General features: G+C 46.1%; 1 protein-coding gene across 6 annotated transcripts in view; it reads left to right on the plus strand.

Annotated features, from left to right (window-relative positions):
* The window catches only part of Zcchc2 (zinc finger CCHC-type containing 2), a 45,531-nt gene extending 28,496 nt beyond the window's left edge, over nt 1–17,035 (plus strand). The window contains exons 6-14 of one of the 6 annotated variants that reach the window (XM_050119747.1): nt 227–321; nt 2,473–2,556; nt 4,406–4,463; nt 6,358–6,493; nt 7,428–7,492; nt 7,860–7,954; nt 10,721–10,864; nt 13,068–14,552; nt 15,317–17,035. In XM_050119747.1, coding sequence (XP_049975704.1) covers nt 227–321; nt 2,473–2,556; nt 4,406–4,463; nt 6,358–6,493; nt 7,428–7,492; nt 7,860–7,954; nt 10,721–10,864; nt 13,068–14,552; nt 15,317–15,384 — 2,230 coding nt within the window. In that variant the 3' untranslated portion in view covers nt 15,385–17,035. The remainder of the gene's footprint in view (nt 1–226; nt 322–2,472; nt 2,557–4,405; nt 4,464–6,357; nt 6,494–7,427; nt 7,493–7,859; nt 7,955–10,720; nt 10,865–13,067; nt 14,553–15,316) is intronic. The other 5 variants (XM_050119749.1, XM_050119748.1, XM_050119750.1 and 2 more) reach the window with 5 other exon arrangements.
* Nucleotides 17,036–24,993: the final 7,958 nt, after the last annotated feature.

Here is a 24,993-nt window from a genome sequence, read left to right on the forward strand (position 1 = left end):
CGCGCACACACACACATGCACACACACACACACACAGGCACACACACGCGCGCGCACACACACACAGGCACACACACACATGCACACACATACACACACACACACACACACACACACACACACACACACACCGGTGCGTGAATGCAGCAGTCGCTCAGTTGGTTTATTGTCTGAATGGAGACTACAATATGCACTCCGGTAGGTAATGTAACTCTTGTTCCTGCAGGCAGCTATTCTCAACTTCATCCCAGGCTTTTCTTCAGAGTCAGAAGGTCCGCAGCTTTTTTCGGTCAATATCATCGGAGTCTCAACATAGTCTCAGTAAGTGCCTTCTGTTCCTCTGTGGAAATCTGGGAAATGTTGTTTTGTTTTGTGTTTTGGTTTTTTGAAGGGTTTGGTTTTTGCTTGGTTTTTGTGTCTTACTGTGCCATCTTGTTGTTCAAATTTGAAGAATTTTAGTTAAAAGTTAAGGAATAGAGATATGCAATTAAGAAATATTTGTCCTTTTTAGTGAACTTTACACTGCACCTTTAAAGATACTGATAGAGCTGGGGCAGTAGAACTCTGCCCTTCAGTCCTTGGCAGAGCTGCCTTACAGAGCTGCTGGCTGCACCGGGCAGGGTGTACAGTGTCCCTTCCTCCTGGAGTGCCATCTAGTGCTGACTTTTGCAGTCCCTTAGCCTGACCGTCCCATGCGACCTCTACATAGTCAGAACTTAAAGACCAGCCTCTGCTAGACAAAGGTTGCTGTATTTTTTTTATCCCTTCCCAGCCTTTCTGTTGTTTTGGGTAAGCTTTTAGTTCCTAGAGTACTGCTTAAAAATGCTAGCTTATCTTGGGACTATTCTGGGAATAAATTTTATTTGTTAATCTTTGATAAAAATTTTAAAAGTTTGATAAATCCAGATGTTAAATGAAAGTCCTTGAGCTTCCCTTGGACCCCTTGGCTGTAGCTACTTGCAGGTTCCGCTCTTCCTAGAGCCTGTGACTCACTGTTTTGGTATCTCCATCTCTGCGTCCATCTTGTCAGGGCTGTCCCAGATTGAAGTATGGCCTCTTCAGGAAGTTTCCCCACTCTTGCTTCTATGTGTTGTTTTGCTTTCCTGTTTCAGTGTTCATCAATCCTGTCTTGTGTCAATTTTCTACAAATTCTCTGCCTGACTTTTAAACAGATGTTTTGCCAATAATGCTGATATATTCCATAGATGTTTTTTACTCACTTTTTAAGCACAGCCAATATTTTAAGGAACTTTTTTCTTTATTTTTTTTTTAATTTTCATTTGTCTTTGTTTTATACCTAAAAGAAAAGGAAAATATATGCCTCCTAAGTTTGAGGTATGAAAAAAGATGAGAAATGGGATTAACTGTTGAGCGCGATCCTTTCAGAGTTTGACTAACTGCTGAAGGGGTCCGTGTGCTGTGCGCGCCTCCCATAAATGTTAGGAACCTGGTTAGCAGTTAGGGTCGAAGTGTAATTCTGGGAGTAGCTGACTGAAATAAGATGTACAACTGCAGCTCCGTGGCTGAGTTTATGTATGAACAGTGAGTTCTTTTTAAAGTCATGCTTATTCACAGTCAGCACTTCTCCCCAAGTCAAAGTGTGAGATTTTTTTTTAAATAGTATCTGCCAATAGCACCTGGTTCATTCTAAAAAGGCGTTGAAACAAAGTTAAGCTTTTATCCGAGATTATCACCCTGCCCAGGAAAGCCACCCACACGGGAATTATGCAGATACATAAGGCAAAGTCTGAGGGCTTGGCAAGGTTTTCAGTTGACAAGCAGTGCTAAGGAGCCTGGCAGATCTTATCTGAAGATGGAACATGTACAATACTGTTGAAAGTACACATCTTGGCTTATGGGTAAACGTGTCAGCAGTCTATACATGTGTGAGTTGTTTTGCTGAAGAGTAGTACAGTGTTGTCAGGGTTCATTTGCACACTTAAAAACTCTATACTTTTTGTTACCCTGGGGCAGAAAACAGTATCCCATATGCTGATAGACAACTCTTGAGCAAGCAGTCTTAACACTCTTAACCTTGTCTGTGGTCCACTGCCATCAGAGTGTGTTTCGTGGGTTAGTGTTGACCCACAGTCGCTGCTCTGTAACAAAACAGAAAGGTGGGGTTTACAACAGTTCAGTATCCCACAGTGTTGTTAAGGGGTTTTAAACAGTAACAATGTACTTTTGACAGTAGATAGTAGAGACACTCTCCATCTGGTCCTTCTTCAGGGACTGACAGGTGTGGGATGACTTGCTCCAGCCGGGTGGAGCTCCTTGAGGGAGCAGCTTGCTCCAGGACTCCGCTCAGATAGATCTGTGCATCTTCAAGGTCCTACCTTAGAGGAAGGTTCTTTCACTAGAAACCCTTCTCTCTCCTCTTCTTGGGGCAGAGGGATAATCATTATACTTATTTTCTTTTATCTCACTATTATAATTTTCCCAGAGTTAGTAGTATTGAATTATTTCCTGCAGATAACTTACAGTCCTCTCTGAAGACTTCTAAGATTTTAGAACACTTAAAAGAAGACAGCTCAGAAGCTTCAAGTCAAGAAGAAGGTAATTGTAGACCACTAGACTAAGTCTGCACACACTGACACAGTCAGCACAGAGGAGAGAGAGCCGAATGGCACCTCAGTGCAAGGGCAGGGAAGAGGTCGCTCGCTCCATTGCAGTGGCATTTCATCTGTATTTAAATAGATAAAGCCTGCCTGAAGATCAGAGAGTAAAACAGCCCCACTGCTCAGCCTTACAGATCAAGCAGTGGTGACACACACCTTTAATCCCAGTAACCACACTAGTTTGGCATAGAAACCCGGCAGTAGTGAGTGGTGAACACCTTTAATCCTGGCATTAGAGAGGATTATAAAACCAGAGGAGACAGTCCTCAGACTGTCTCATTCTGAATTCCTGGAGGCAAGATCGCCATTTTGGACTGAGGTAGAGGTAAGAGCCTGTGGCTGACTGTTTTGCTTTTCTGACCTTCAGGTTGAACCCCAGTTTCTGTCTCTGGGTTTTTATTAATCGAGCTACACTCCATGGTATTGTCACCATGAATTGACTTCCTATATGAAGTATGGGTTAATCACAACCTACCATATGTCATACACAAAACTTTCAAGGGAATAACAACGATTTGCAAAATCTTAAAGTTTTATGTATAAACCTGGGGCAAGAAAGCTTTGTTTAATAAGGCAGATCTAATCTTTTTTTGTTTTTCGAGACAGGGTCTCTCTGTAGCTTTGGAGCCTGTCCTGGAACTAGCTCTTCTAAATCAGGCTGGCCTAGAACTCCCAGAGATCCACACGCCTCTGCCTCCCGAGTGCTGGGATTAAAGGCGTGCGCCACCACCACCTGGCTAAGGTGGATCTAATCTAAAGCAAGAATTTAGTATATGACCAAAGAGCCCAGATACTTTTAGAGGACAGTCAGGGAACTGACTGGAAGAAGACTGATTGCTCACAGTTAAAGGATCCATCTACAGAAATCAGTGAAAAAGTCATCCTAACAGAAATGTGAGTAAAAGGCATAGCTAGCAAACACGGATGACGAAACGCTGGAGGTGATTAGCGTGCGGCCTTGCAGGTAATTGAGTATTTGAAAAGAAGGACAGTGAGAACAGTGCATATTCCTCAGGCGGGTGAATCATTTTCAAGTCTGATGCCACACATGATGGCAAAGAGAGCACAGCCGTAATCAGTGAGATGTAAATTTGCAACGTGTTGGCCCAGAATTTGTCACGTTGCAGTGAGCTGGAGATGATGGCTGCTCATTCCTCACCTGTGAAACTTGGCCGTGTGCTGTGTGTGCTGTGTGTGCTGTGTGTGCTGTGTGTGCTGGGCAGGAGCTGAACACTCCACAGCCCCATAGAAGCTTATGAATGTACGTCCAGATGCAAGTAGTTAGAGTGGAGCTCTGACTGGAGTGGATGATTGAAAGGTGACGCTTAGCCTTATCTCATACCTTGTTTCTTTTTATAACATGGAGAGAGTGGTCTGGTACAGGAGCATATGTGTTTCTTACAGACTTTAATAATACGGACATCCTTTTTTAAATGGAAATAAAGAGTAAAACTCTTCATTTAAATACAGTTTGAAGTAACAGACTCATTAAATTTGCATAACTTTGAGCAAGACTGGTATGCACATCTGAGGTAATTTGGTAGCTTATTAGGTAATTGAAGATGTGTTAAGGTGTCTTCTGTAAGCTGCGTATGGTGCTGCACACCTGTAGTCTGCACCCGAGGGTGAGACAGGAGTTGGAGTCTGAGGTCACCCTGTACTGTATACAAGATCCTGTCTCACAAAAACAAGCACAAACTCCCCTTGTCAGGGACCGCCACTGCTGATCTGCTGCAGTTAGTACAGCAGATAGTGTCCTGAACTAATTCTCGTTTTTTCTGCCCTAGATGTGTTACAGCACACCGTAATCCACAAGAAACATCCCGGGAAGAGTCCCACTGTGAAGTAGGTACCTGGTTTCTAAAGCGTAAATGAATGTCTCTGTGCACCTGAAAGTCATTAACATTTAGTTGAGCTTCTGATGTATCTGTTGACCATCATCCTGCCATTTTGCCCTTTGATTTTTTTTTTAGGTGTATTACCTGCTGTTCTGTTTTATCTTTTTGTCCTACCACCTTTTATGGGAAGTTCTCTGTGGCAGCCATCATAGTGATACACTGTGTTTCGTTCTTCTGGTGGTTACCCCAAAACTTGTGCATCTCCCACCTTCCGCTTGCAGCATTCCTCAGACAACCTGAGAAACCTGGAGCACTGCCGCTTCGTTGTTTTCTGAGCTATAGATCACGATCGTCATGCGTTTTCATTCTCCTCATAGTTCTGAATTTTTTGACAACCTTTTCCATGATTCATTTTGGTCCCTTTTTGCTCCTTGTCCCTAAGCACCTATCTATGACGGTTTTCCTTTTAAATGAGAGCACTGTTTCCTGAACTGTATCTGTACATGGTGAATGTAGTTAGGCCTTGTGGTATGTGTATATACATTTCGTATTACTAGATAATGGACATAGGTGTTCACAAATACTAGGTAAGCCCTCTCTACACTGAGTGCTATTTAAGTTTTTAATATGAAGGAGAAAAGTATGGTTTGCCTTCATTTTCTTTTAAAAAAAATAATAAATTTTTTCATCATTTGCCTTCTTTTTTTTTAAGCCTTTTTGCTTGTTCTGTGGTTCTAGGTTGGCAGTTATTTCCTGTTAGCTCTTCGAGTCTGTACTTGGACTGTCTTCTGGTCACATAGTTCTTACCCGTTGTGCACGGATGCCGTCAGCCTCCTCTGATGTCTCTGGCAGATCACATAGAATCATTGTGTAATGTCTAGCTCACACAGCAATAGTTAGCCCCACTCACTCAAGTGCCGCAGGGCTTCCTGCTTTCTGAACTGGAGCCCTTGCCGATTCTGTGGGCATCTGCTTCCTGTTTTTGTAGGTCTTGGAGCTCCTTTGCGTATGGCAACCCTTGTTCCTCCTCTCTGAGAAAAGACTGCCACTGTAGACTGCTCTGGAGTCTGAAGCCATCACTCCTGTTACTGAATCAGTCTCTGCTGCTCTTTTGGTAGTTTTTCCTTCTGCTGCTTTTGGGTTTTTCTCAGTTGTCTGCGATAGACTTTGTAGCTGTTTTTGAATTAATTCTGTTTCTAGGATCTGTAACTTATGCCTTTTGATTTTACAAAATTCCTAACTTGTGTCTTCAGATATTCTTGTTCTATTCTTCTGAGCCATCTTGTAAGAGTCACTGAGGTCCTGTGAGCTGGGCTGTTCATACATCCCACTTAGTTTTTATATTTTTGTTAGTTTTTTTATTCTCAAGTATATTTTCTTCAGACCAAACTTCTCATCTAAGTTTTCCTCATCAGCTTCCATCCTCTGAATTTTCACACCATTTTTGCAGTTGAAGACTTCCGGTGACTTTGCAGAGTCCTCTCAGTTTGTCCCTGGTGACTTCATTCTCTGGATGCGTTTGGCCTGTCATCTTGTCCGTATTTTGAGGGGTCCCTCCCAGTCACTCTGGATTGATCATCCGTGTGCCTGTCCATACAGTTCCTCACACAGCAGTTCTTGCCTGATGTAGGCTCTGCAGTGTCCCCGTTGAGCTGACTGACAGTGGAGCAGGGGCACCTCAGTCACACAGACTCTAATGACAAGTACACTTGCTGATAAATTACATGTTCACTTACTTCATAGGGTATACTTGTTTCTGTATGCCTATATGCTGATCACTAGACCTCCAAAGGCAGAAACTAAGAGGTGAGAGGAAGCGTCCCTGTAGCTTCTTCACTGAGGTGGTAGATAGGTTAAGTTAGGGGACAGACTTCACACTTCGCGTGCTTTCCTTTCACCAGCAGTGTTGGTACGAGCTGCTCTCCCCTGGACGGGCTTACCATGCAGTATGCAGAACAGAATGGAGTTGTGGATTGGAGGAACCAAGGTTGTGCCGCCATCCAGCACCCAGAGCACTGTATGACCTCGACTGACCAAGTATGTGTCAGGTTGGCTTTGGTGCCATTTGGTTAAAGCATGGCCACTCTGTATTTCCTAAGAAATGAAGTGTTGTGTCAGGTGGCTTATCTGGTAAGAAGTGAGGAAATATCTCCGTGTGAGGCTTTCTCCTTGTACATAATTGAATTCCTCTGTGGTCTGAAAAGGTATATCTAGATGATTTTGATCGTTTGTGCAAGACTGATACAACTTAATAAGGCACTTAGTGTCTTTATTCCTAGTTCTACGTGTTCATTAAATAGTTCCAAATTATTATTATTTATTTGGATCTCAAAGGATTATTCACCTGTGAAATCACTATCTTATATGACGATAGGAATTTTCAAACTGGTCTTTCCTTGTACGTGTCCACAGAGGTAATGTTTCCAGAACGTTGAAGAATACCTGAAAGCCCTGTCTCTTCCTGTGCATTAATGCAGAGCTGTGGTGAACTTTCCAAGGCTGACCACAGTGACCACTGCTATAAAATAAGTTGTAGCCGTATAGTATCATAGCGTATGTGGTTGTGTTGATGGCACAGCTGCTCTCACACAGTAGTGAGTATGACATAGATGTGCTGGATACAGGGTGGTTGTGTCCCTGGAGGGTGGAACAAAGCGAGATTTCACTCCGCTCAGAAACAGGAATTTAGGACTAGGCCGTGTTCACTTGTAAAAGTTCCCATTAGTATGCTTTGGACTGGTTGACTTTGGAAGGTCAAAGTGCAATGAAGGAGACCTGCAGTCAGGTAAAGGAAACATGGAGATGTGTTTTAGAGCAGTTTTCTCATGTCAGATTATGTACATGTTAGTGCTCCTGCGGTAACTGGAGAAGTGGGCTGGAGACGGAGATGTTAGTCTGTGATGGAAAACTGTTAGAGTGAGGATCCTGTAGCAGTGTGCTGTAGCTGAGGTCTGTTTGTTCTCTCTACTAGCCCTCTGCTGAAAAACGGAGCTTATCTTCAGGAAGTAAGAAGAAAGGGAAGCCACAAATAGAAAAGTAGGTTCAATTTAATGTTTCCAGTAATAAAAAGTAGGAAAGACAAGCATGCAGTGTTTGGATATGGATGTATTTAGTGTATCTATATAAATAGTATATTCCATTGGTGTTGCTTTGCCTTTTTGTTTTGGGATTGACGTTTGTAGTTGAAATTATCACCGTGCAGGTGACGGAAGAGAAGCTGCTGTGTAAGGTTGTGCTCGGTGTGGAGGGCGGAGCTCAGAAGCACGCTGAGTGCTGACTTGCTAGGTCTTTGTTAGAATTTACTGTTAATTATTATGGAGGATTTTAGTGATACTGTATTTAATGTTTTTGATAGAGGGCCTTACAAAAGTGTTGATTTCATATGCATATCTGTTTGGTTTAGGGAGAAAATGAAGAAAACCGAGAACAGACCGAATAGTAGAATAAACGGTATTAGACTCTCGACTCCGCAGCACGCTCCTGGAAGTGTGGTGAAAGGTAAGGTCGGCTTCTCTTCTCAAGTGTGGCGTCTTGGTGGATGCTGAGCTGTTGTGTCAAGCCGTCACGTGGCGTGTCAGCAGTGGCCTGCTGCAGAGCTGGCCGGCTCCGACGTTATGGAGGTCTTGTCTCAGCTTTGTGGGCCACCCTCTGGGAAATCTCGACGCTCCTGTCAGAGTCAGTGTTAGAAGGTTACTGACATTTTTATAATTTGATGACTGACTTAACGGAGTTTTGTTGGACTAGGTTGTTTAGCTTCCATGCCTACCATCTTTAAGGTATGGGTTTTAAATCCCTCTGTTAAGGTTCAGGTTCATCTGATGGAAAAAACCTTTTTTTCCCCTAGTTCATTAGTTGCTTTTTTGTGTGTGTATTTGCATGCAGTATTAATTGTCAAGATAAAAATAAGTAAATAAAAAGCCACCTCTAGGAGAACATTCTGTGTGCACCTGACATTAATTAACTAGCTAATTTCACGAGCAGTTGTTTTTGTTTGTTTTGCATCTTACTGTCCTGGCAACACATTAATTTATGACCTAACAAACGTAACAGGAATGCTTCTTAATTAAGGTATATTTTCAACCAGATGTTCATAGAGAGAGGCTAAATAGTATAGAACGAAAAATGATTGTATTTTAAATCTCAAATCATGCCAGTTTATTGACTTAGCTAAACTGAGAGTGAGTTTTCTATTGCTGTGATAAAACACCATGACCAAAGCAACTTATGAAGGAAAGTCTTTATTTAGGGCTCACAGTTTCAGAGGATAAGTCAGTGACCACAGAAGCATGGCAGCAGGCCAGCAGGCGTGGTGCTAGAGCAATAGCTGATAGTTTGTTCACATCTTGACCCACAAGCAGAATCAGAGAAAGCTAACTTGGAATGGTGTGGACTTTTTGAAACTTCAAAGCCAGTGACACACCTCCTCCTGCAAGGCCACGCCTCTTCATTGTTCCCAGATAGTTCAAGTAACTTGAGTCTAGGGGAGCATTCTCATGCAGACCAGGTGTGGTCCAGGAGCGTGTTGGAGCCCATCTGATGTTCCAGATGGTTTGTCTGCTGACGGCTATCTGGAAGTCACTCCTGCCAGGGCTTCATGTCTTTGTTCCCCTGGCTCATTTTCCATATTGCTTCCATGTTTGACTTCAAAGAACGTATTTAGCTGAGTCACTCTCCTGGGCAAGTTCCGTGTGTACCACCCTCTGTGAGGTTCCACTGCCCCTCATTTCACACACTCCTGAAACTCCTGCTCCCCCAAGGTGCTAAGTATTTTTAATCTCAAATATCCAGAAAGCATCACATGGACTTCATTGCCATTCAGGGTTGGTTTCCGTGCCCCTCGTTTCTTAGATGTGTGGTCTCTCAGGTGTGTTGTTGTGTGAGGCAGGGATAATGCCTCCCGCACGATTGTAAGGACAGGTAACAGGTTGTGGGCAGACTGAGCAGCACCGAGGGAAGGGCACAGGCACCTACTTCCTGTTCCTCGTGCTGCTGAATGAGAAGACAGGACACAGCTCCAGGCCGTCACAGCCTTGTAGATCCTCAACTCCAGTTCCCTTCCCTTTATCTCTTGAATTTTCAGATTTTATGATCATAATCAGACTTTTTTAGTAAGTCAAACCTTGCTCTAATTGGGGGTTGTTTGTTTTGTTTTTGATGTTTGTGTATCTATCTAGATACAGATATGTGTAATTGGCTCTTTTTTATCAAAAAGAACTATGAATAGAGTGTACTTTGAGAGCATCATGTCTCATTAATGCCTTAATGTAATTCGGATGCATGCTAACCCCAACCTAAGAAAACCTCTAAAATATTAAAGTGTCAATGAAGAACAGCCTTTAAGTCTTCAGTAGACTGGAAATAATTGTTTTCTTCCCATATGGAGCAGCAGCTATCGTGAAATGCAGGTGTTAGAGCTGAGGTGCTGGGTCCTTCTGATTAGTGCATTGTTCAGACCTAAACACACTGTAGCCCATCTAAAGATAGGTATCATTTACTTTTTAATTTTTAAATTTGTATTTTAAATTCTAATTTCTCCTTTGATTGATAGTATATTCATATATCTCAGAAATATGAAAGGGAACAAAGTAAAGATCTTTCACTGCTCCCTTGTGTTTTCTGCTTCTGGGAAGCAGTGTGTGCTGTTAGTCATCACTGTTGACATCACGTTTTCTTTGAAAACTTGATGTCTCAGTAGTAGGGATGGTGGTACACTCCTGAAATTTCAGGACTTTGGGGGCTGAAGCACAAATATTATCAATTCAAGGCTGGACTAGACTACTCAGTGAAACCATGTCTTAAAAAAAAATGCTTTTATAGCTCTATTCTAAAGAGATGTATGCATTGCCACACAGAGACCATTAAGAACTTAGCTTTGGGGCTGAAAAGGTGGCGCAGTGCTTAGGAGCACTGGCCGCACAGTCATGAGGACTTGTTCATACTGCAGCACCTACAAAATGAACTGGTGTGATCTTGCAAGAGCCTTTAGCCCTCAGCTGCAAGTTCTAGGGAGACAGAATCTGTAGACTTCAAAGGTAGCTCAAAGTGGGGCTACCGGGCTGATTCTACAAGAAACAAATTCTGATTAAGTTAATAAAATTGACTTGTTCTTCTTTGCCTTTGTTTTAAATATGTATTTATCGGCTACTTAATAAATTTGAACATAGCTCAAATTTTAAGTGTTGTAGGAAAACAAATAATTTATAGCTACAACTAATTTTTAATAGTTCCCTTTGAAAATTAATTAACTATTTAACATAACTTTAGAGTTGTTATTTCTAGATATGAACTTGGACATTGGATCGGGACATGACACCTGTGGAGAAACGTCTTCAGAGAGTTACAGTTCTCCGTCTAGTCCACGACATGATGGGAGAGAAAGTTTTGAAAGTGAAGACGAAAAAGACAGAGGTTTGCTTTTAGCAGAGGGAATAGAAAGAGGTGGGGGCAGATGAAACTATTACCTCTTAAACCACCCGCTATAGACTTAAAATTGTTACCAGGTATTTAAAGAGGCATATGAAATGAAACATGCGTGGAATGGGATGATAACAGGGGCAGGGCCAGCACAGGGCCGGGTTTGTGGAGACGGTGTTGGGGGAGCTCCACACTTACGTCTCTAGTGATGCCTGGGTTACTGCTTTCCAGAGCTGCTGTCTATGGACTGGTAAGGATCTGGGGTTAGGATTAGGGGAGGGCAAGGTAAAAGGTTGTAAGGATCTCTGTTCTTAAGAGGTTGACCTATTTCTCTTACACACGCTATAAAGCTCCAGGCCGTTAGTTCATTTCTACCTTTCTAAGGGAATTGATTTTGACATTTTCTGCTATTGTTCTCATTGGAGGGCCTTACTCGCTCTTCTGGTCTGACAGTAAGAGCCCCTGGAAAGTCTGTATTTACTAAGGATGCTCTCCTTCATGTGTGCCATCCACAACCGCTGGCTGGCATGGCAGTAAAGGTACCGTGTCTCAATTTCCCTGTTAAAATTCTTACACCATGGCATTTCAGCCAGAAGTGGCTTCTTGCTGCACAGTTTTAAGTTCGCTGGGACTTCAGGTTCTGTGTCACTGTCATAGCCTGAATCACACATAACTGAGGGTGAGGTTCGTCCTCACCCTGTGCCTGTTGCATAGTCAGATCAAACGAAGCCTGCAGCGGTCAGTGCTGCTGACGTGAAGCCGCTGTGCTTCTGCAGTTTTCTCGGTTATTGTACCTGGTTCTGTGCAGTGTGCAGATAATTCTGAGTCTTGAGCGGATGTCACCTAGTTGTCAGATCTGTGGGTAGCTCTTGTAGCACCCCTTTCTTGCTCTCAGAGCTCTGTTAATAGGCCTGTGTAGAGGACTTTGTGTCCCCAAAGACCGAGTCCCTTAGAGTGCTCCCAGACGCACACTGGGATGGAAAGCTTTGAACACTTTCCAAGTCTTGAGTACACACAAAGGCCTTCAGAGGTGTGTGGCTTTGTTGTTGTTATGATGCCTTGCGACTTTCTGCTTCCCAAAGTCAGTACAAAAAGCATGACCCCTATAGTGCTTCAAAAACCACAGGGTTACTACTGTGACTGCAGACTTAAAGCTTTAATTCGTATGAAAATTTAGCTGACCATCTATATGAAAGATGGCTTCCTTTTTTTTCTGACTTGATTTTTGTTAACGCTGCACTGATGGATAGTGAACATCCAGCGGCTTGAAGAGGTTATTTAAAGTTTAGTAATAAGTAGTGTGATACTTTACCTATTAGGGAGCATGTTTGCTATAACCGTTCGGTCATTAGTGTAAGTGCCCCTCTAATATAAATTGAGACAGTTCAGCTAATAACACTTGATATTCTGTGTTTGGCTTTTCTTTAGGGAGGTTACTCTTGATACACTTGTTTCAAGGATGTATAGCATTGTCAACTACCTAGAACCACTTTTTACCTTAGTGAACTCTAAGCGCCAAGTGTAATGCTGCTTAGGTGATGAACAGAAAGTCTTACAGTCGGCGCGATGTCTAACTGTTGTGTAGACTGAAGTGCCGTGCTCACCATATATACACAGTGCACCAGTTAGTACCGTGGCTACTCTGCCGTGTCTGGAAGCTGGAGTGGCTTCTGTGTGTACCGTGGAATACACAAGTGCAGGGCAGTTCTGTGTCTGCAGTGTAGTTGTCAAGAAATAGTGGTGCTTGTTTTCTTATCCTGCGCTTTGTGTTCCAGAATGTTCATGGTAGGACTAACACAAGTAGTTTTAAGTGTTCCCTGCTGAGTATGTAATGGTACAAATTCTTAGTCTGTTTGCTACCTTAAGCATTTGAGTTAAATATTGTCCTGACCATAGTTCTTAAATTAAACATTAGTAAGACAAATTTAAAATCAGGTTTATGATGGTACAGAACTAAGTAGATTACCTAAAACTGCTACGTAATGCTTTTTTCAGTAGTACAGTCATGTGTCACACTGGGTGACCTTTGTTACTGTGAGAGATTAAAATATGCTGAGAGCCAAAGGCCAGCAGAAGTCAGCGTGGGCAGTTGACACCCTCCAGACTTAAATTCATCTCAGATATACCTGGATGTTAGTTCTAGTAAGAAAAATAGGAATTGAGCCTGGGTTAATCCATGTTTGTATGTTTTCTTTAGACACAGACAGCAATTCTGAAGATTCTGGGAACCCATCAGCAGCCAGGTTTACAGATTATGGCTCTGTCAACCAGACCATTGCTGTCAAGCCTCCTGTCCAGATTCTCTCACTGGGGAGCGAGAATGGAAGCCTGTTAGAAGCCCCGCTGACCTCACACAAGTACCCGCATATCCCCTTCATGCCAGCGCTGCACTGTGTCATGCACAATGGTGCCCAGAAGTCAGAAGTTGTCATTCCTTCACCCAAATCTGCAGATGGCAAAACAATAGGGATGCTTGTTCCTAATCCTATGGCTATTTCTACAGTGATGGAGTCTACAAATTCAAGCCCTGTTGGAATCCTAGGCCCAACAGCTTCTGGAGAAACAGAGAAACACCTGGAATTGTTGGCTTCCCCGTTACCAATCCCGTCATCTCTCCTTCCACACAGCAGTGCTCCTGCTCTGCAGCTGACATTGCAGAGGCTAAAATTGCCACCTCCGCAGGGGTCTTCTGAGAGTTGCACAGTTAATATTCCACAACAGCCAACCGGAAGTCTGAGCATGGGATCACCAAACACTGCCTTTATTCCTGTCCATAACCCAGGTAGTTTTCCAGGATCTCCGGTGGCTGCCTCGGACCCCATCACAAAGTCTGCATCCCAAGTGGTAGGACTCAATCAAATGGTGCCTCAGATTGAGGGAAACACAGGGACAGTCCCTCAGCCTACCAATGTGAAGGTAGTTCTTCCTGCAGCTGGCCTCTCAGCCGCACAACCACCAGCTTCCTACTCCTTCCCAGGCTCGCCCCTTGCTGCCAGTGTGCTACCCACCCAGAATTCCAGTGTGCTCAACACAGGCACTTCTGCCCAGCCAACAAGTGGAGGCATCGGTCAAGCCCAGTCCCCAGCTCCTCCTGCTGTTCCTACCCACACCCCAGGCCCTGTCCCCAGCCCCAGCCCTGCCTTGACACACAGTACTGCTCAGAGTGACAGCACATCCTACATTAACGCTGTGGGCAGCACGAACGCTAATGGGACCATAGTGCCGCCACAGCATGTGGGCTCGGGTCCTTGTGGCTCCTGTGGGCGAAGGTGCAGCTGTGGGACCAATGGGAACCTCCAGCTAAATGGTTACTATTACCCCAATCCCATGCCTGGACCAATGTACCGAGTCCCGTTCTTCACTCTGCCCTCCATTTGCAATGGCAGCTACCTCAACCAAGCACATCAGAGCAATGGAAACCAACTTCCTTTTTTTCTGCCTCAGACTCCATATGCAAATGGACTGGTGCATGACCCAGTCATGGGGAGCCAAGCCAACTATGGCATGCAACAGATGGCAGGATTTGGGAGATTGTATCCTGTGTATCCAGCACCTAATGTAGTTGCCAATACCAGTAGTTCTGGGCCCAAGAAGAATGGGAATGTGTCATGTTACAATTGTGGTGTGAGCGGACACTATGCACAGGACTGTAAGCAGTCGTCCATGGAGGCCAATCAACAAGGTAATCACACTAGCTCCCAGAGGACTTGTTTCTGAGTTCCCCCATTCCTTCTTCCTTCCTGATTATGTGCTTCTGTCTTAGCAGAAAAGATCCGTTCGTGTGTTTGTTTACAGAGGCTATATTTTCAGTGACAAATCACAATGCAAGCAGAGAAACTGTAGTGTAGATCCAGGTCATGTAGCACAGGGAAGGTTAGAGGAATAAACACCAGAGTTACAATCCTCTTTCATAAGAGGAAGCTAAGGTACCTGAGACACAAGGTTTTCAGTCTGGTTAGTCAGTGTGCAAGCAGTTGGCTCACGTGTGCCCGTGCTGTGTCCTTCATTCTGTACGTGTCGGGGAAAGTTAAGTACAGAGTGATTTGGACAGAGTTTGGGGGATAAGAGTGGAGTTGAACAGTGCCAACACCCAGAAAGAAGAACGTGCACTCAAACGGGTGTGGGTGCAGGGCCAGGTTCAGTTCTGACTGCTCCTCTCTCGTGCACTTGGCCATTGTAGTTGTGCCAAAGTCTTATCCAGAAAAGGTCTTGAGTCAGGCAGATATCAGGTCCTCTCAAAGGGAAATCCAGCTAAATAGCTTTAGGTTATACATGAAGCACAAGCTTGCCGTTGCTTCTGGGAGAGAATAACTTCTTTGTCATTGTGGAGCAGAGTTAGCGCTGAAGCAGGGCCTTTGGTAGCATGCCCATTGCAGCCTTGTGTAGTGGTTTGTGATACATGGAGTCATAAGCGGTGACTTAGCCGTTCTGTCTTTCCTGTTTTAGGCACTTACAGACTGAGATACGCACCTCCCCTCCCCCCTTCTAATGATACGTTGGATTCTGCAGACTGACCGAGTAAAGCCTGCCTACTTAATGCACTCAAGTGTGGGGAGTCATGGGTGTGGAGGGGAGGAAAGGAAAGGTATTTTGTCTCTTTGTCTGTCTACTGTCTACATTTCCATGCAGTTGGAGTTTTCATTTCTCTTGTACCAATGTCCAAAATAAGGAAGAATGCAGAGCTCCTGAGCCCCTGGTCCCCGGGTCAACAGCAGGCCTGGATGACACGTGTAACGTAACTTCAGACAGACTCTGGAACGAAAAGCGTTGCTGTGTGCTTTTCTACACTGACTACTTGCTGTGTGCAATGTTTACTGAATCTGAACTGTGTCGACCTTATTTGTCCTCACAATACTGGCCTCGGCGTATGGTTTCTCACGTTGACCCTGGCCTGCCGCGGGAATGCTCAGCACTGCGCCTGTCGTGCTTCTGTGACCTGCTCTGTATGACAGGGAACATGTCCCACCATTCATTGTAGAAGTCAGATCCCTGAGAAGTATGTATATATGTCATAAAAAACGCCACGTAAATACATATATACAGCACTTACCCACGTACCCTGGGAACAAGTGGGAGAGCGAGTCAGGCTGGGGAGCTGAAGCTGCAGCAGACGGCTTTCCTTCCATCATACAGACAGACAGGGTGAGCGCACCGTGTGGATGGTGTCTGTACGCTTGTGTCTGTGATGCCTGTCAACAGCCAGTTCTCCTGGTGACACACTGCTTGAGTGGAGATGTCCTTCTGCTGCAGCACCAGCTGTGACGGTGGCACATATGTTTACATGTGTATGGTTGTCTCGTCTGCTCCCCAACCCGTGTCACTTTTATAGCCGCTACCACGATGCTGATGATGATGTGAACGACTGGACTGAGTGGGCTGAGACGTTTACTCACGGCAGTGTCATGCGCTGAGTTTAATGCTGCTGGGGTTTGGTTTGTGTGTGTGTTTTTTTTTAAAGCCAATCTGTGTACTAAATTGCTTCCAGGTAATTTTTGATTTCCTGAAGTGCACTGAGGTTATCTGGGAGAGTGACTGCTGCATTCCACAGTAGTGAACAAGTACGACCACGTGGTTGTAAGCCTGAGGGGTAAGAGGGCTTCCGTTCCTCAGTAAAATCGTAGAGGCGATTGACTTGTGTTGTGGGGAATACAGTTGGGGTGTGGCAGAGGCACTGAAATGTTTGGTCTGGGTTCAGAAGCCAGACATTGTGAGACAAAGAAAAAAAAACTTGAAGAACAAAGAAGCTGTTCAACACTTTAAAGTAGCGTTTATATTTATAGCCCAATGTACATTCTGAGACCTTCAGGGGAGAGGAAGGGGGTGTGGCTGCGTAGGTAAGAGCTTTAATTTAGAAGGAAATTATTTTGATTAAATATATTTTATTTGATCTGGGTATTTTTGGACCACATTATTAATTGCTAAGCTGCGGTTGAGTTGTTCGGGGAGAGTATCTAAGCCTTGTCCAGGTGACTGGAGCTCCTGTTAGGATTTCCAATACTGTACTGTACATAGGAGGTGTGCTGCCTTCTCGTTTGTATGTTTACCATACACTTTGATATTGAAATGTTATGTACTGGAAAGGCCACTTATATTTCTAGGACAGATTGGATTTTATGCAACCTTTTTCCTTGAATTAACAGCAATAAAAAAATGAAAACAGCTTAAGAATTGTGCCTTATTGCAAGTTTTATAAAACTAAAAATGGGTTTTTGTGGGGATTTTTCTTTTAAAGAATCAGTTCCTTTCCCCCCTCACGTGGCAGTGTCTCCCACAGGACTCCTGGCCTGCCTGGTCTCCATCTTCTAGTGTGGTTGTGCTTCAGCCTCTAATGGAAGGGAAACCCCTGTCTTCCGAGAAACTACACTTCTGATTTAGGGTCCCCCTCACCAACCCCATAGCACAAAGGATCCAAATTTAGCATTTTGTTTTCTCTCTCTTTGGGGGTGATTGGGGCTGTTGGAGGCACACAGCTATCATGGTTCAGTATTGGGCCTTTTTCTTATCTTTGGTTCTTGTGTAATCCGGTTTGAGTAGACGTCTAAGACATTGGAGGCCGTGGGCCTGCCGTGGGCCTGCCTCCACTGACACACTTCTCCACCAAGGCCACACTTCCGAAGCCTCCCCAAGCCGTCGCCAGTCACCGTCGGGAACTAAGTATTCAATGCCAGAGACTGTGGGGGACATTTCTCATTCAAGCCTCAGCAGGCACCAGTTGGCCTGTCTCCCCACACCAGTCCCCAGCTTCTGTTGCTCACCTGTTCACTGCTGTAGAAGCAGTAGCGTTGTGCTCTTTCTGGCCCGCTGGGGCTAGGCCTGCTCATCTGGTTCATGACCCGTGCTGGGTTCCCGGTGCTCATTTTCACGCCTTGAAATAGTCTCAGAGGGATGAGTATGGATAAATGCAGCCATGTTCTGTCAGTGAACATCCAGGAAGCTTGCTTCTCTCTTTCCGCTGACAGGGGTGCCAGGAACATTTTTTGTGCTGTTTTGGTTTGTGTGTAAAAGTTTGTTAGGGCATGCAGTCATATGATTCAGGTATGTTGGCTTTCCAAGACACGCCACGTCTCCTTCCAAGTGATCCATTACTGCCCGCACTAAGGGCTCCTGGCAGTCTCCCAAGAGCTGTCACAGAAGAACAGGACATGACTCCAGAGGGGTTTTGTAGGCCTGTGGAAGAGGTGAGACGAGACCAGGTTCACGGAGGGACAAGATTTGTGATCACCGCCTGGGGAACAGGAAGCGTGGCAGAAAAAGAAATGGCTGTGTATGGTGAGGAAAGAAGGGGACTGAGGTAAATGGTACTGGTTTGCATGACTCGGGTTCCTGGAGTCACTTGAGCACCAGCGTTTGTTGTTACTGTGTGTATAACAGTTACTGTTCCAACTCCTGGAAATCTCAGTTTATATAATTCCCTAGTGGGAGGGCAACAAGGTCTTCTGTGAAGTGCTGTAGGCCAAACACACTTCCACAGGCCCTTCCTTCCCTCAGAGTCACAGCCCAGCTGCTCAACTTTGTCACTAGAACCTCTTGGCCCACAAATCCCTTTTCAGTGTTCGTGGTGTGGGTTGGGAGGTGAGGTGGGGTGCGGTGGACTCAGGTGGGGTACTTTTTCGTTGCTCTTCTCTTTGCCTCTGTGAGCTCTAATTTTGAGCCACTGTGAGAGGGGGTCCTGGGCACCAAGCACAGAAAAAAATTGCATGTTGGAAAGCCGCGCCACCTGGTGGGCGGCCAAAACAGTGCAAGCAGACAGACGCCGCTTCCTGTTGAGCTGTTTTGAGAAAATGGGAGTAGAGCATCTGACAGTAAAGAGTCTGGAGTGGCACCTCTGTCGGCTGCGTGTGGCGGCCCTGGTGGCAGTGCTGTCCCCTCTCCAGTACAGACTCCACGCTAGTATGAAAGGAGCACCATCCTCCTATTAAGGGGTGGAACTTGAGGTTCAGGGATGACATGAAGTACCACAAAATGAAGGCCAGGCCTCGACGTCAGGCCACTCACTGCCCACCTCCCTGCACCATTGCCCACCCCATGGTGACATTGAACCGAAACAAGATGGTATAAATCTGCAGGACGCTTCCTGTAAGAGGCTGGGCCGGGTGATGAGCAGACCTGCCGCACGGGTCATGTCCTAGTCCAGCCACATATCTGCTCCTGTGCTGAAGGATTGGAGGACATGAGCTAGAGAAACGTCCACGACAACCAAGCTTTACGCATTTGCGTTAAATTGCCACGATGTCAAGGTTCCCCCAACTGAAAGTTGTAAATGTGCGCAGGCCTCTACCACCAGAGGACTGCCTAACTCTACAAAGGGTTTGGTCGTCCTGTGTGTTGTAGGATATTTGTGAAACTCCTGAGTCTGTGTTAATAAAATTAACTTTGCGTGAGGGGGGCAGAGCCAGAGGCAGGTTGACGGGGATTAGCCATAGAGAATACGGAAAGATGGAAAGAGATGCACAGGAAGGAGTAGGGAGGGACTTAGAGAGTTGTCAGTTTGGCTTGGGAGGACAGAGAAATGCTCTCTTGCTGCGTCTCCGGCTGGAAAGGAGGGTCACCTGGTTGTTTTCTTGGCTTCTCTGTTCTAGCAGGTTTTTATTCCAGTTTCTGACTCTGACTCTGAGTCTATTGGTAGATAGAGACTTAGTTAACGCTACATTCAGTGGCAGTTGGCACCAGGACAGGAAATCCCACCAGGATGGAGGTGGCCTGAGAGGCAGAGCGCTGGCTGCGGGACAGCTGGGCTGCAGGTGGCGGCTAAAATACAGGTAGGCTCGGGTGGAGCCACCCAGCTACTACAACACCTGTGCATCTTAAGCATTAAGCGAATATTCCGTTAAGACTTAAGGTATTTTAAACATTGAGGTCAGATGTAACCTCTTGCAATGCCAGCACTGGGGGCAGGGTCGGCAGGAGCAGGTTCAAGAACTGGTCTACATAGTGGTCCCAGGCCAGCCAGGGCTGCAGAGCAAGACTGTTCCAAAGAAGCAAACTATTTAACAGTGAAGTGGTGCTACAAGCAGGTTCCATTCCAGATAACTATAGAGGGTCCCCCGAACATTCGAGCCCAAGATATGGGGATGACAGTCACTCCACCCCCAAAGGCCTTCTAGATGGAACTTAACTGTGCCCTGAATACAGAGTCAGCTTGTGTCAGAGGCAGGCGGTCCTAGTCAGCACTTTGTTCCGAGCGCCCACGCGTGCCACGTTTCCAGGCTGAGTAACAGAAGGACAGATGGGAATGGCGGCACCCACCTGAGCACTCGGTTTCTGACACAGCTTGTCCTCAGTGTGCGGATGCTCAGTTTAGGTCGGGCTGGCAGTCTCAGCCACACTTGCAGGCAGGACTGGGCTTCCATTTTCTAGGAACGGAGCCCAGGCAGCGAGGTGTGTGGGTGCCATCCCCCTCATCTGTGCCCATGTTAGAGATAGTTAGAGGCACACACAGGCCAGCTCTGCGATCAGGCCAACAGGATGGTTTAGGAGACGAACTTGAGTGTGGCCATCTGGTGCAGTCTGTTCTTCCTGGGCCTTTTGTTTTACTAGACAAGGTTTCAGGCCTCAGATGTGTAAACCAGCATGCCTGCACTCTCGCCGCCTTCGCCAGTGCTGGTGATGGAACCCAGGGTCTCGTGCATGCTAGACTCACTGAGTTCTGCGCAGGTGATCAGAAAGGGCGGGGGGAATTGAGTGGCACAATCTCCGGAGTCCCCTCCAGCTCCAGTGTCGTGTGGCTTCAAGCTTGACTTCCCACTCTCAGCGATTCATTGAGGTTTGTGGTTTGTGCTCCTACAGTGATGTTGGCTCAGTGACTTCACGGCAGGAAGACTGGCATTGGGAAGGACAGCCAGTAGGTGGCAGGACAGACTGCAGACTGCGCACGACCAGCTTCCTCTGCCAGTTTCTAGGCCTTTCTCAAAGTGTAGTTTTTATTTGGGAGGAGAGCTTAGTGCTCACATGAGACTTGAGGATTGACCATAAATGCCAGTCAGAAAAAAAGGCCTCGATTCTGCAAGCTAAGATGGCTTACCCTCTAAACAATTGAAATACTGATGCAGGTGGATTGAGTTTAAGGGCAGACATAGTGAGACCCTGTTTAAAATGGAAGAATTTGGATGGTGTGTGAAGTAATCCTTCCGTGTCTATGATAAAGTGTTTTAGCGTAGACTCATTGGTTTACATCGCCTACCGTTCCCCACCTGGGACTGTAAACCAAGTCGTTGTCTCACGCACACACGAGCTAACGTGGGTTTGCCTTTTTCCTTACAAAGGAGGCTGGCTGGGCTGCACATGAAGTCTGCTGACTTCCTCTTGGGAAATGAAGATGTGTTATCTTTAAAGGCCTGCCGTTCTGGAGCAGGAATCTGAACCCATCTTTAATTGGTGCCTAACACACAGTCCATCCCTCAGCAGACACTGGCAGGGAGCGCCATCTGGTGGTGGGCGCAGTCAGCATTCCAGTCATGGCCCAGATTCTCCAGGACTGGAACTGAGCACGGAACTGGGAAAGGTTCAACAAGGCCACATTTTAATTAGACTAGGAAGGGGAGTTTCCAGAGTGGAGACTTGGAGAAGGTGGCCAAGAGTGGACTAATTGATGCTGGGTTTCAGGACACCCTGGGAAGTGTTGGGTGGGGAAGATGAGAAACTGGAAGGACAGGCTGAGAGAGTCTAACCCTAGGGTGGAGGGGCACGAAGCCTCTCAGTTTTGTCAGAAATGGCTTCCTTTGACTTCTGAGTTTATGGCAGAGCAGTATCTAGGGCTGTTCCCTGTCTAGGGCTGTTCCCTATCTAGGGCTGTTCCCTGTCTAGGGCTGTTCCCTGTCTAGGGCTGTTCCCTGTCTAGGGCTGTTCCCTATCTAGGGCTGTTCCCTGTCTAGGGCTGTTCCCTATCTAGGGCTGTTCCCTGTCTAGGGCTGTTCCCTATCTAGGGCTGTTCCCTGTCTAGGGCTGTTCCCTGTCTAGGGCTGTTCCCTGTCTAGGGCTGTTCCCTGTCTAGGGCTGTTCCCTGTCTAGGGCTGTTCCCTGTCTAGGGCTGTTCCCTATCTATCTAGGGATGTTCCCTGTCTAGGGCTGTTCCCTATCTATCTAGGGCTGTTCCCTGTCTAGGGCTGTTCCCCGTCTAGGGCTGTTCCCTGTCTAGGGATGTTCCCTATCTATCTAGGGCTGTTCCCTGTCTAGGGCTGTTCCCTATCTATCTAGGGCTGTTCCCTGTCTAGGGCTGTTCCCTTCAAAGTGTGCTGCTTTGGTCTCCTGCAACACAACTCCTACAGCTACCCACCCCACCCCACATACAAGGCATTCTGGAAGGAAATTTCTAGAATACAGACTCGGGAAAGCAAGAGGCTGTTCCCTGAAGACAAAATAAATACATAATAAACAGTTCAAGAATGATATGGCACCACCGTGTACAGTGGGGTAAGGGATGCTTCCATGAGGTCACCGGAGCATAGGTAACATGCTGGGCAGGGCACTAGGTGGAGCTGGAGAAGCCTGCAGGCCCTGTGCACATAGCGCTGGTGGAGTCAATGCAGGGGGAGGAAAATGACCCAGGCCCCGAACTACTGTGCAGAATTGGCTGCCCAGAAGGAATAGGTAAGAGGCCTGGCCCACCTCACCCTTGCCCCAAGGGTCGACTTTAGGGATCATTTTTTGTTTTTCTCTAATGATAGGAAAATGGTTCAGGGTTAAGGGTAGAGATTTGTGGACTCCCCGGAGAGTCTGTGTCGATTTTAGCCTTGGAAGTCATCAACCTCTTTTGGGCCTTCCAGCTTCCCAATCCATCACTTCCTCCAGCAAACCCCCTTCTCTTCCCTTTACCTCTCAGAATGCCTCCCAGAGGGAGCTGCTCGCTGCTGGAGCCTGCACCTGAGCAGGCTTCACTCTCTCTCTAGATCTACCTACTGTCCAAGCCTCCAGGGCACTGTCCACAACCTTTGTGGGGAGAGACTCGCTTCAGGAGACCCAAACCTTGCCCCCTAGTTAGTGGTAAGCTCTATGGATTCACACCAGTTCAGCAAACCACGAGCAGGAGAGCGGTCCTGGCGCTGCGATTGTCTTATGTCTAGACAGAGCTTGTGTACACAGCAGGCCACACGCTGCACTCCACATGTGTCCAGCAGAACTCATCTGGACCTTGCTAATATGGATTAGGGAGGTATGGAAAACTGAGCGAGTGGAATTGGCCTCCTGCTGCCAGGAGGGCAAGGAACAGCAAGCGGGTTCCTAAACATGGAACCGTGAATCTAATTTTAGGAAATGTCTGGAACCCCAAGATAAGCTACTTCCCAAAGGCCTGTTAACGAACATAGTCTGGGGTAAATTTTTAAGCAATAGTACATAGGTTATTGGTGTGAGCGTTAGAATAAGCTGCTCCAGATATCCCTCCTCCTCTTCCTCCTCAGCATCTTTTTAGACCGTGTGTCCATGTGACTTCAGGCACAGAAGCAGGCCTGTCCTGTGAGTACGCACACGGGCTTCCTTCATGCCCCCTCCTCTTGTCTTTGCTGGTAGAGGACCCTCTTCCTGAAGATGACCGTGGAGGGTTGTCACCTGTTGTTCTGAGGGCTCTCCTCTGAGAAAGCACATGCTAGGAACCTTGCCCCTCGCATGGGCCTTCACCCGGCAGGGTCTCCCAGTCCTATGCCCCTCTGCACAGAAGATCTGCAGTCTGCTAGGTTGTAGTTAAGTCTCAGATTTTGCTTGGTTTATGTGCTCTTGCTCACATCAAATGGGTATGCAAAGTAGTCAGTTTAGCTCATTGACTCAAGCATCAAACCAGAGACTAAAAGGAACTTTCCTTAGGATGCTAAGTCCTGAGCTTCCTTGCCTGTCAATAGAGATGGCAAGTGGCCACATCCTAGGTGTGTGCACACATCAGGATTGGTGAGGCATAGTTACAGTTCCCATTAGCACTTCCTAAATCAGACTTCCTCTCCTAAGGCCCGTGGAAATCAGACACACACACGTTTTTTCTCTCCCAGGTGGGATAGGGTGGCTGCCTCATCTCTACCTCTTGGTGCTGGGATCACAAACAGGAGCCGACAGACCCAGCTGCTTTTAACACAAGTTCTGTGACAAAACTTGGGTTCTCATGCTTGTGTGACAAGCACTTACCAACTGTCACGTGCGCACACACATACACACACACCCCCACACAAGCGCACACACCAGCTCTATTTTATTTTATTTTACTGAGATGAGGTCTTACTGCAGCCTAACTGGCCTGGCCCTCATTTCAGTCCTCCTGCTTCAGCCTCTTAAGTGCTCGTGTGCCACCACACCCAGTGGTTTCTGCTTTGTCCTTTTGTTGGTGCCAACTCTTTATTTTTATTACAACTGTCCTTTAAGGTGCCTTTTAGGCCCTTAAAATTGATAACGCCATATCGATAGGATCCTTACTAAAGTCCGTATGGTTAGGGTTCTCCCATACAGATCTGTGGAGCTGATGTGTATGGTGGGTATTAGTATTACAGAATCATGGGATATTCTACAGTATTTCTAATAGAAAAATCACCTTGCTTTACATGCCTGTCTTTTTATTGACTACATAGTTTTGCCTTCCCAGAATATCATATACAGAGATGTTCCTTCACTGGTCATGAAGTTACATCTTGTAAACACATCATAAATCAAACATTCCATAAATTTTAAATGTCCTGGACTCACACAGCCCACTGAATGCTGCAGCATAGCACTTGGCCCGCTGTGGAGAGATAGCTGCTTCCTGGGAATGGTGGCCGAGTAGGAGCTTTGGAACGCTGCCTTGCCCACCATGGCAGGAGAGCGTCCTACGGCATGTGTGCCTGGTCAAATAGACGATCAAAGTGTGTTTTCTACCGAATTTGTCCACTTTTCACCGTGAATAAGATTTAAGTGGAATCACAGCTGACTTGGGGGGCAGCCTGCAGTCAGCACAGGGTGTGCAAAACAGTCCACGAATGCAGTGGATGCTCGGGAAAAAAGCGTATCTACCTGAGGGCTAGGCCTTTCCTATCTGAGGGGAAAATGGGGACACACACGCTTTCCGATGGTAACTTTCTCTTTTACTTTATCTTAAAAATGCTCTTTGAGTGTCTGTTTCCACACAGCCACATTCTTTACATAGAGCTACGTGTCTTTTTACATCCATC

Source organism: Alexandromys fortis, unplaced genomic scaffold, assembly GCF_014885135.2.
Source record: "Alexandromys fortis isolate MF-2015 unplaced genomic scaffold, M_Fortis_MF-2015_v1.1 scaffold_96, whole genome shotgun sequence".
Classification (NCBI taxonomy): Eukaryota; Metazoa; Chordata; class Mammalia; order Rodentia; family Cricetidae; genus Alexandromys; species Alexandromys fortis.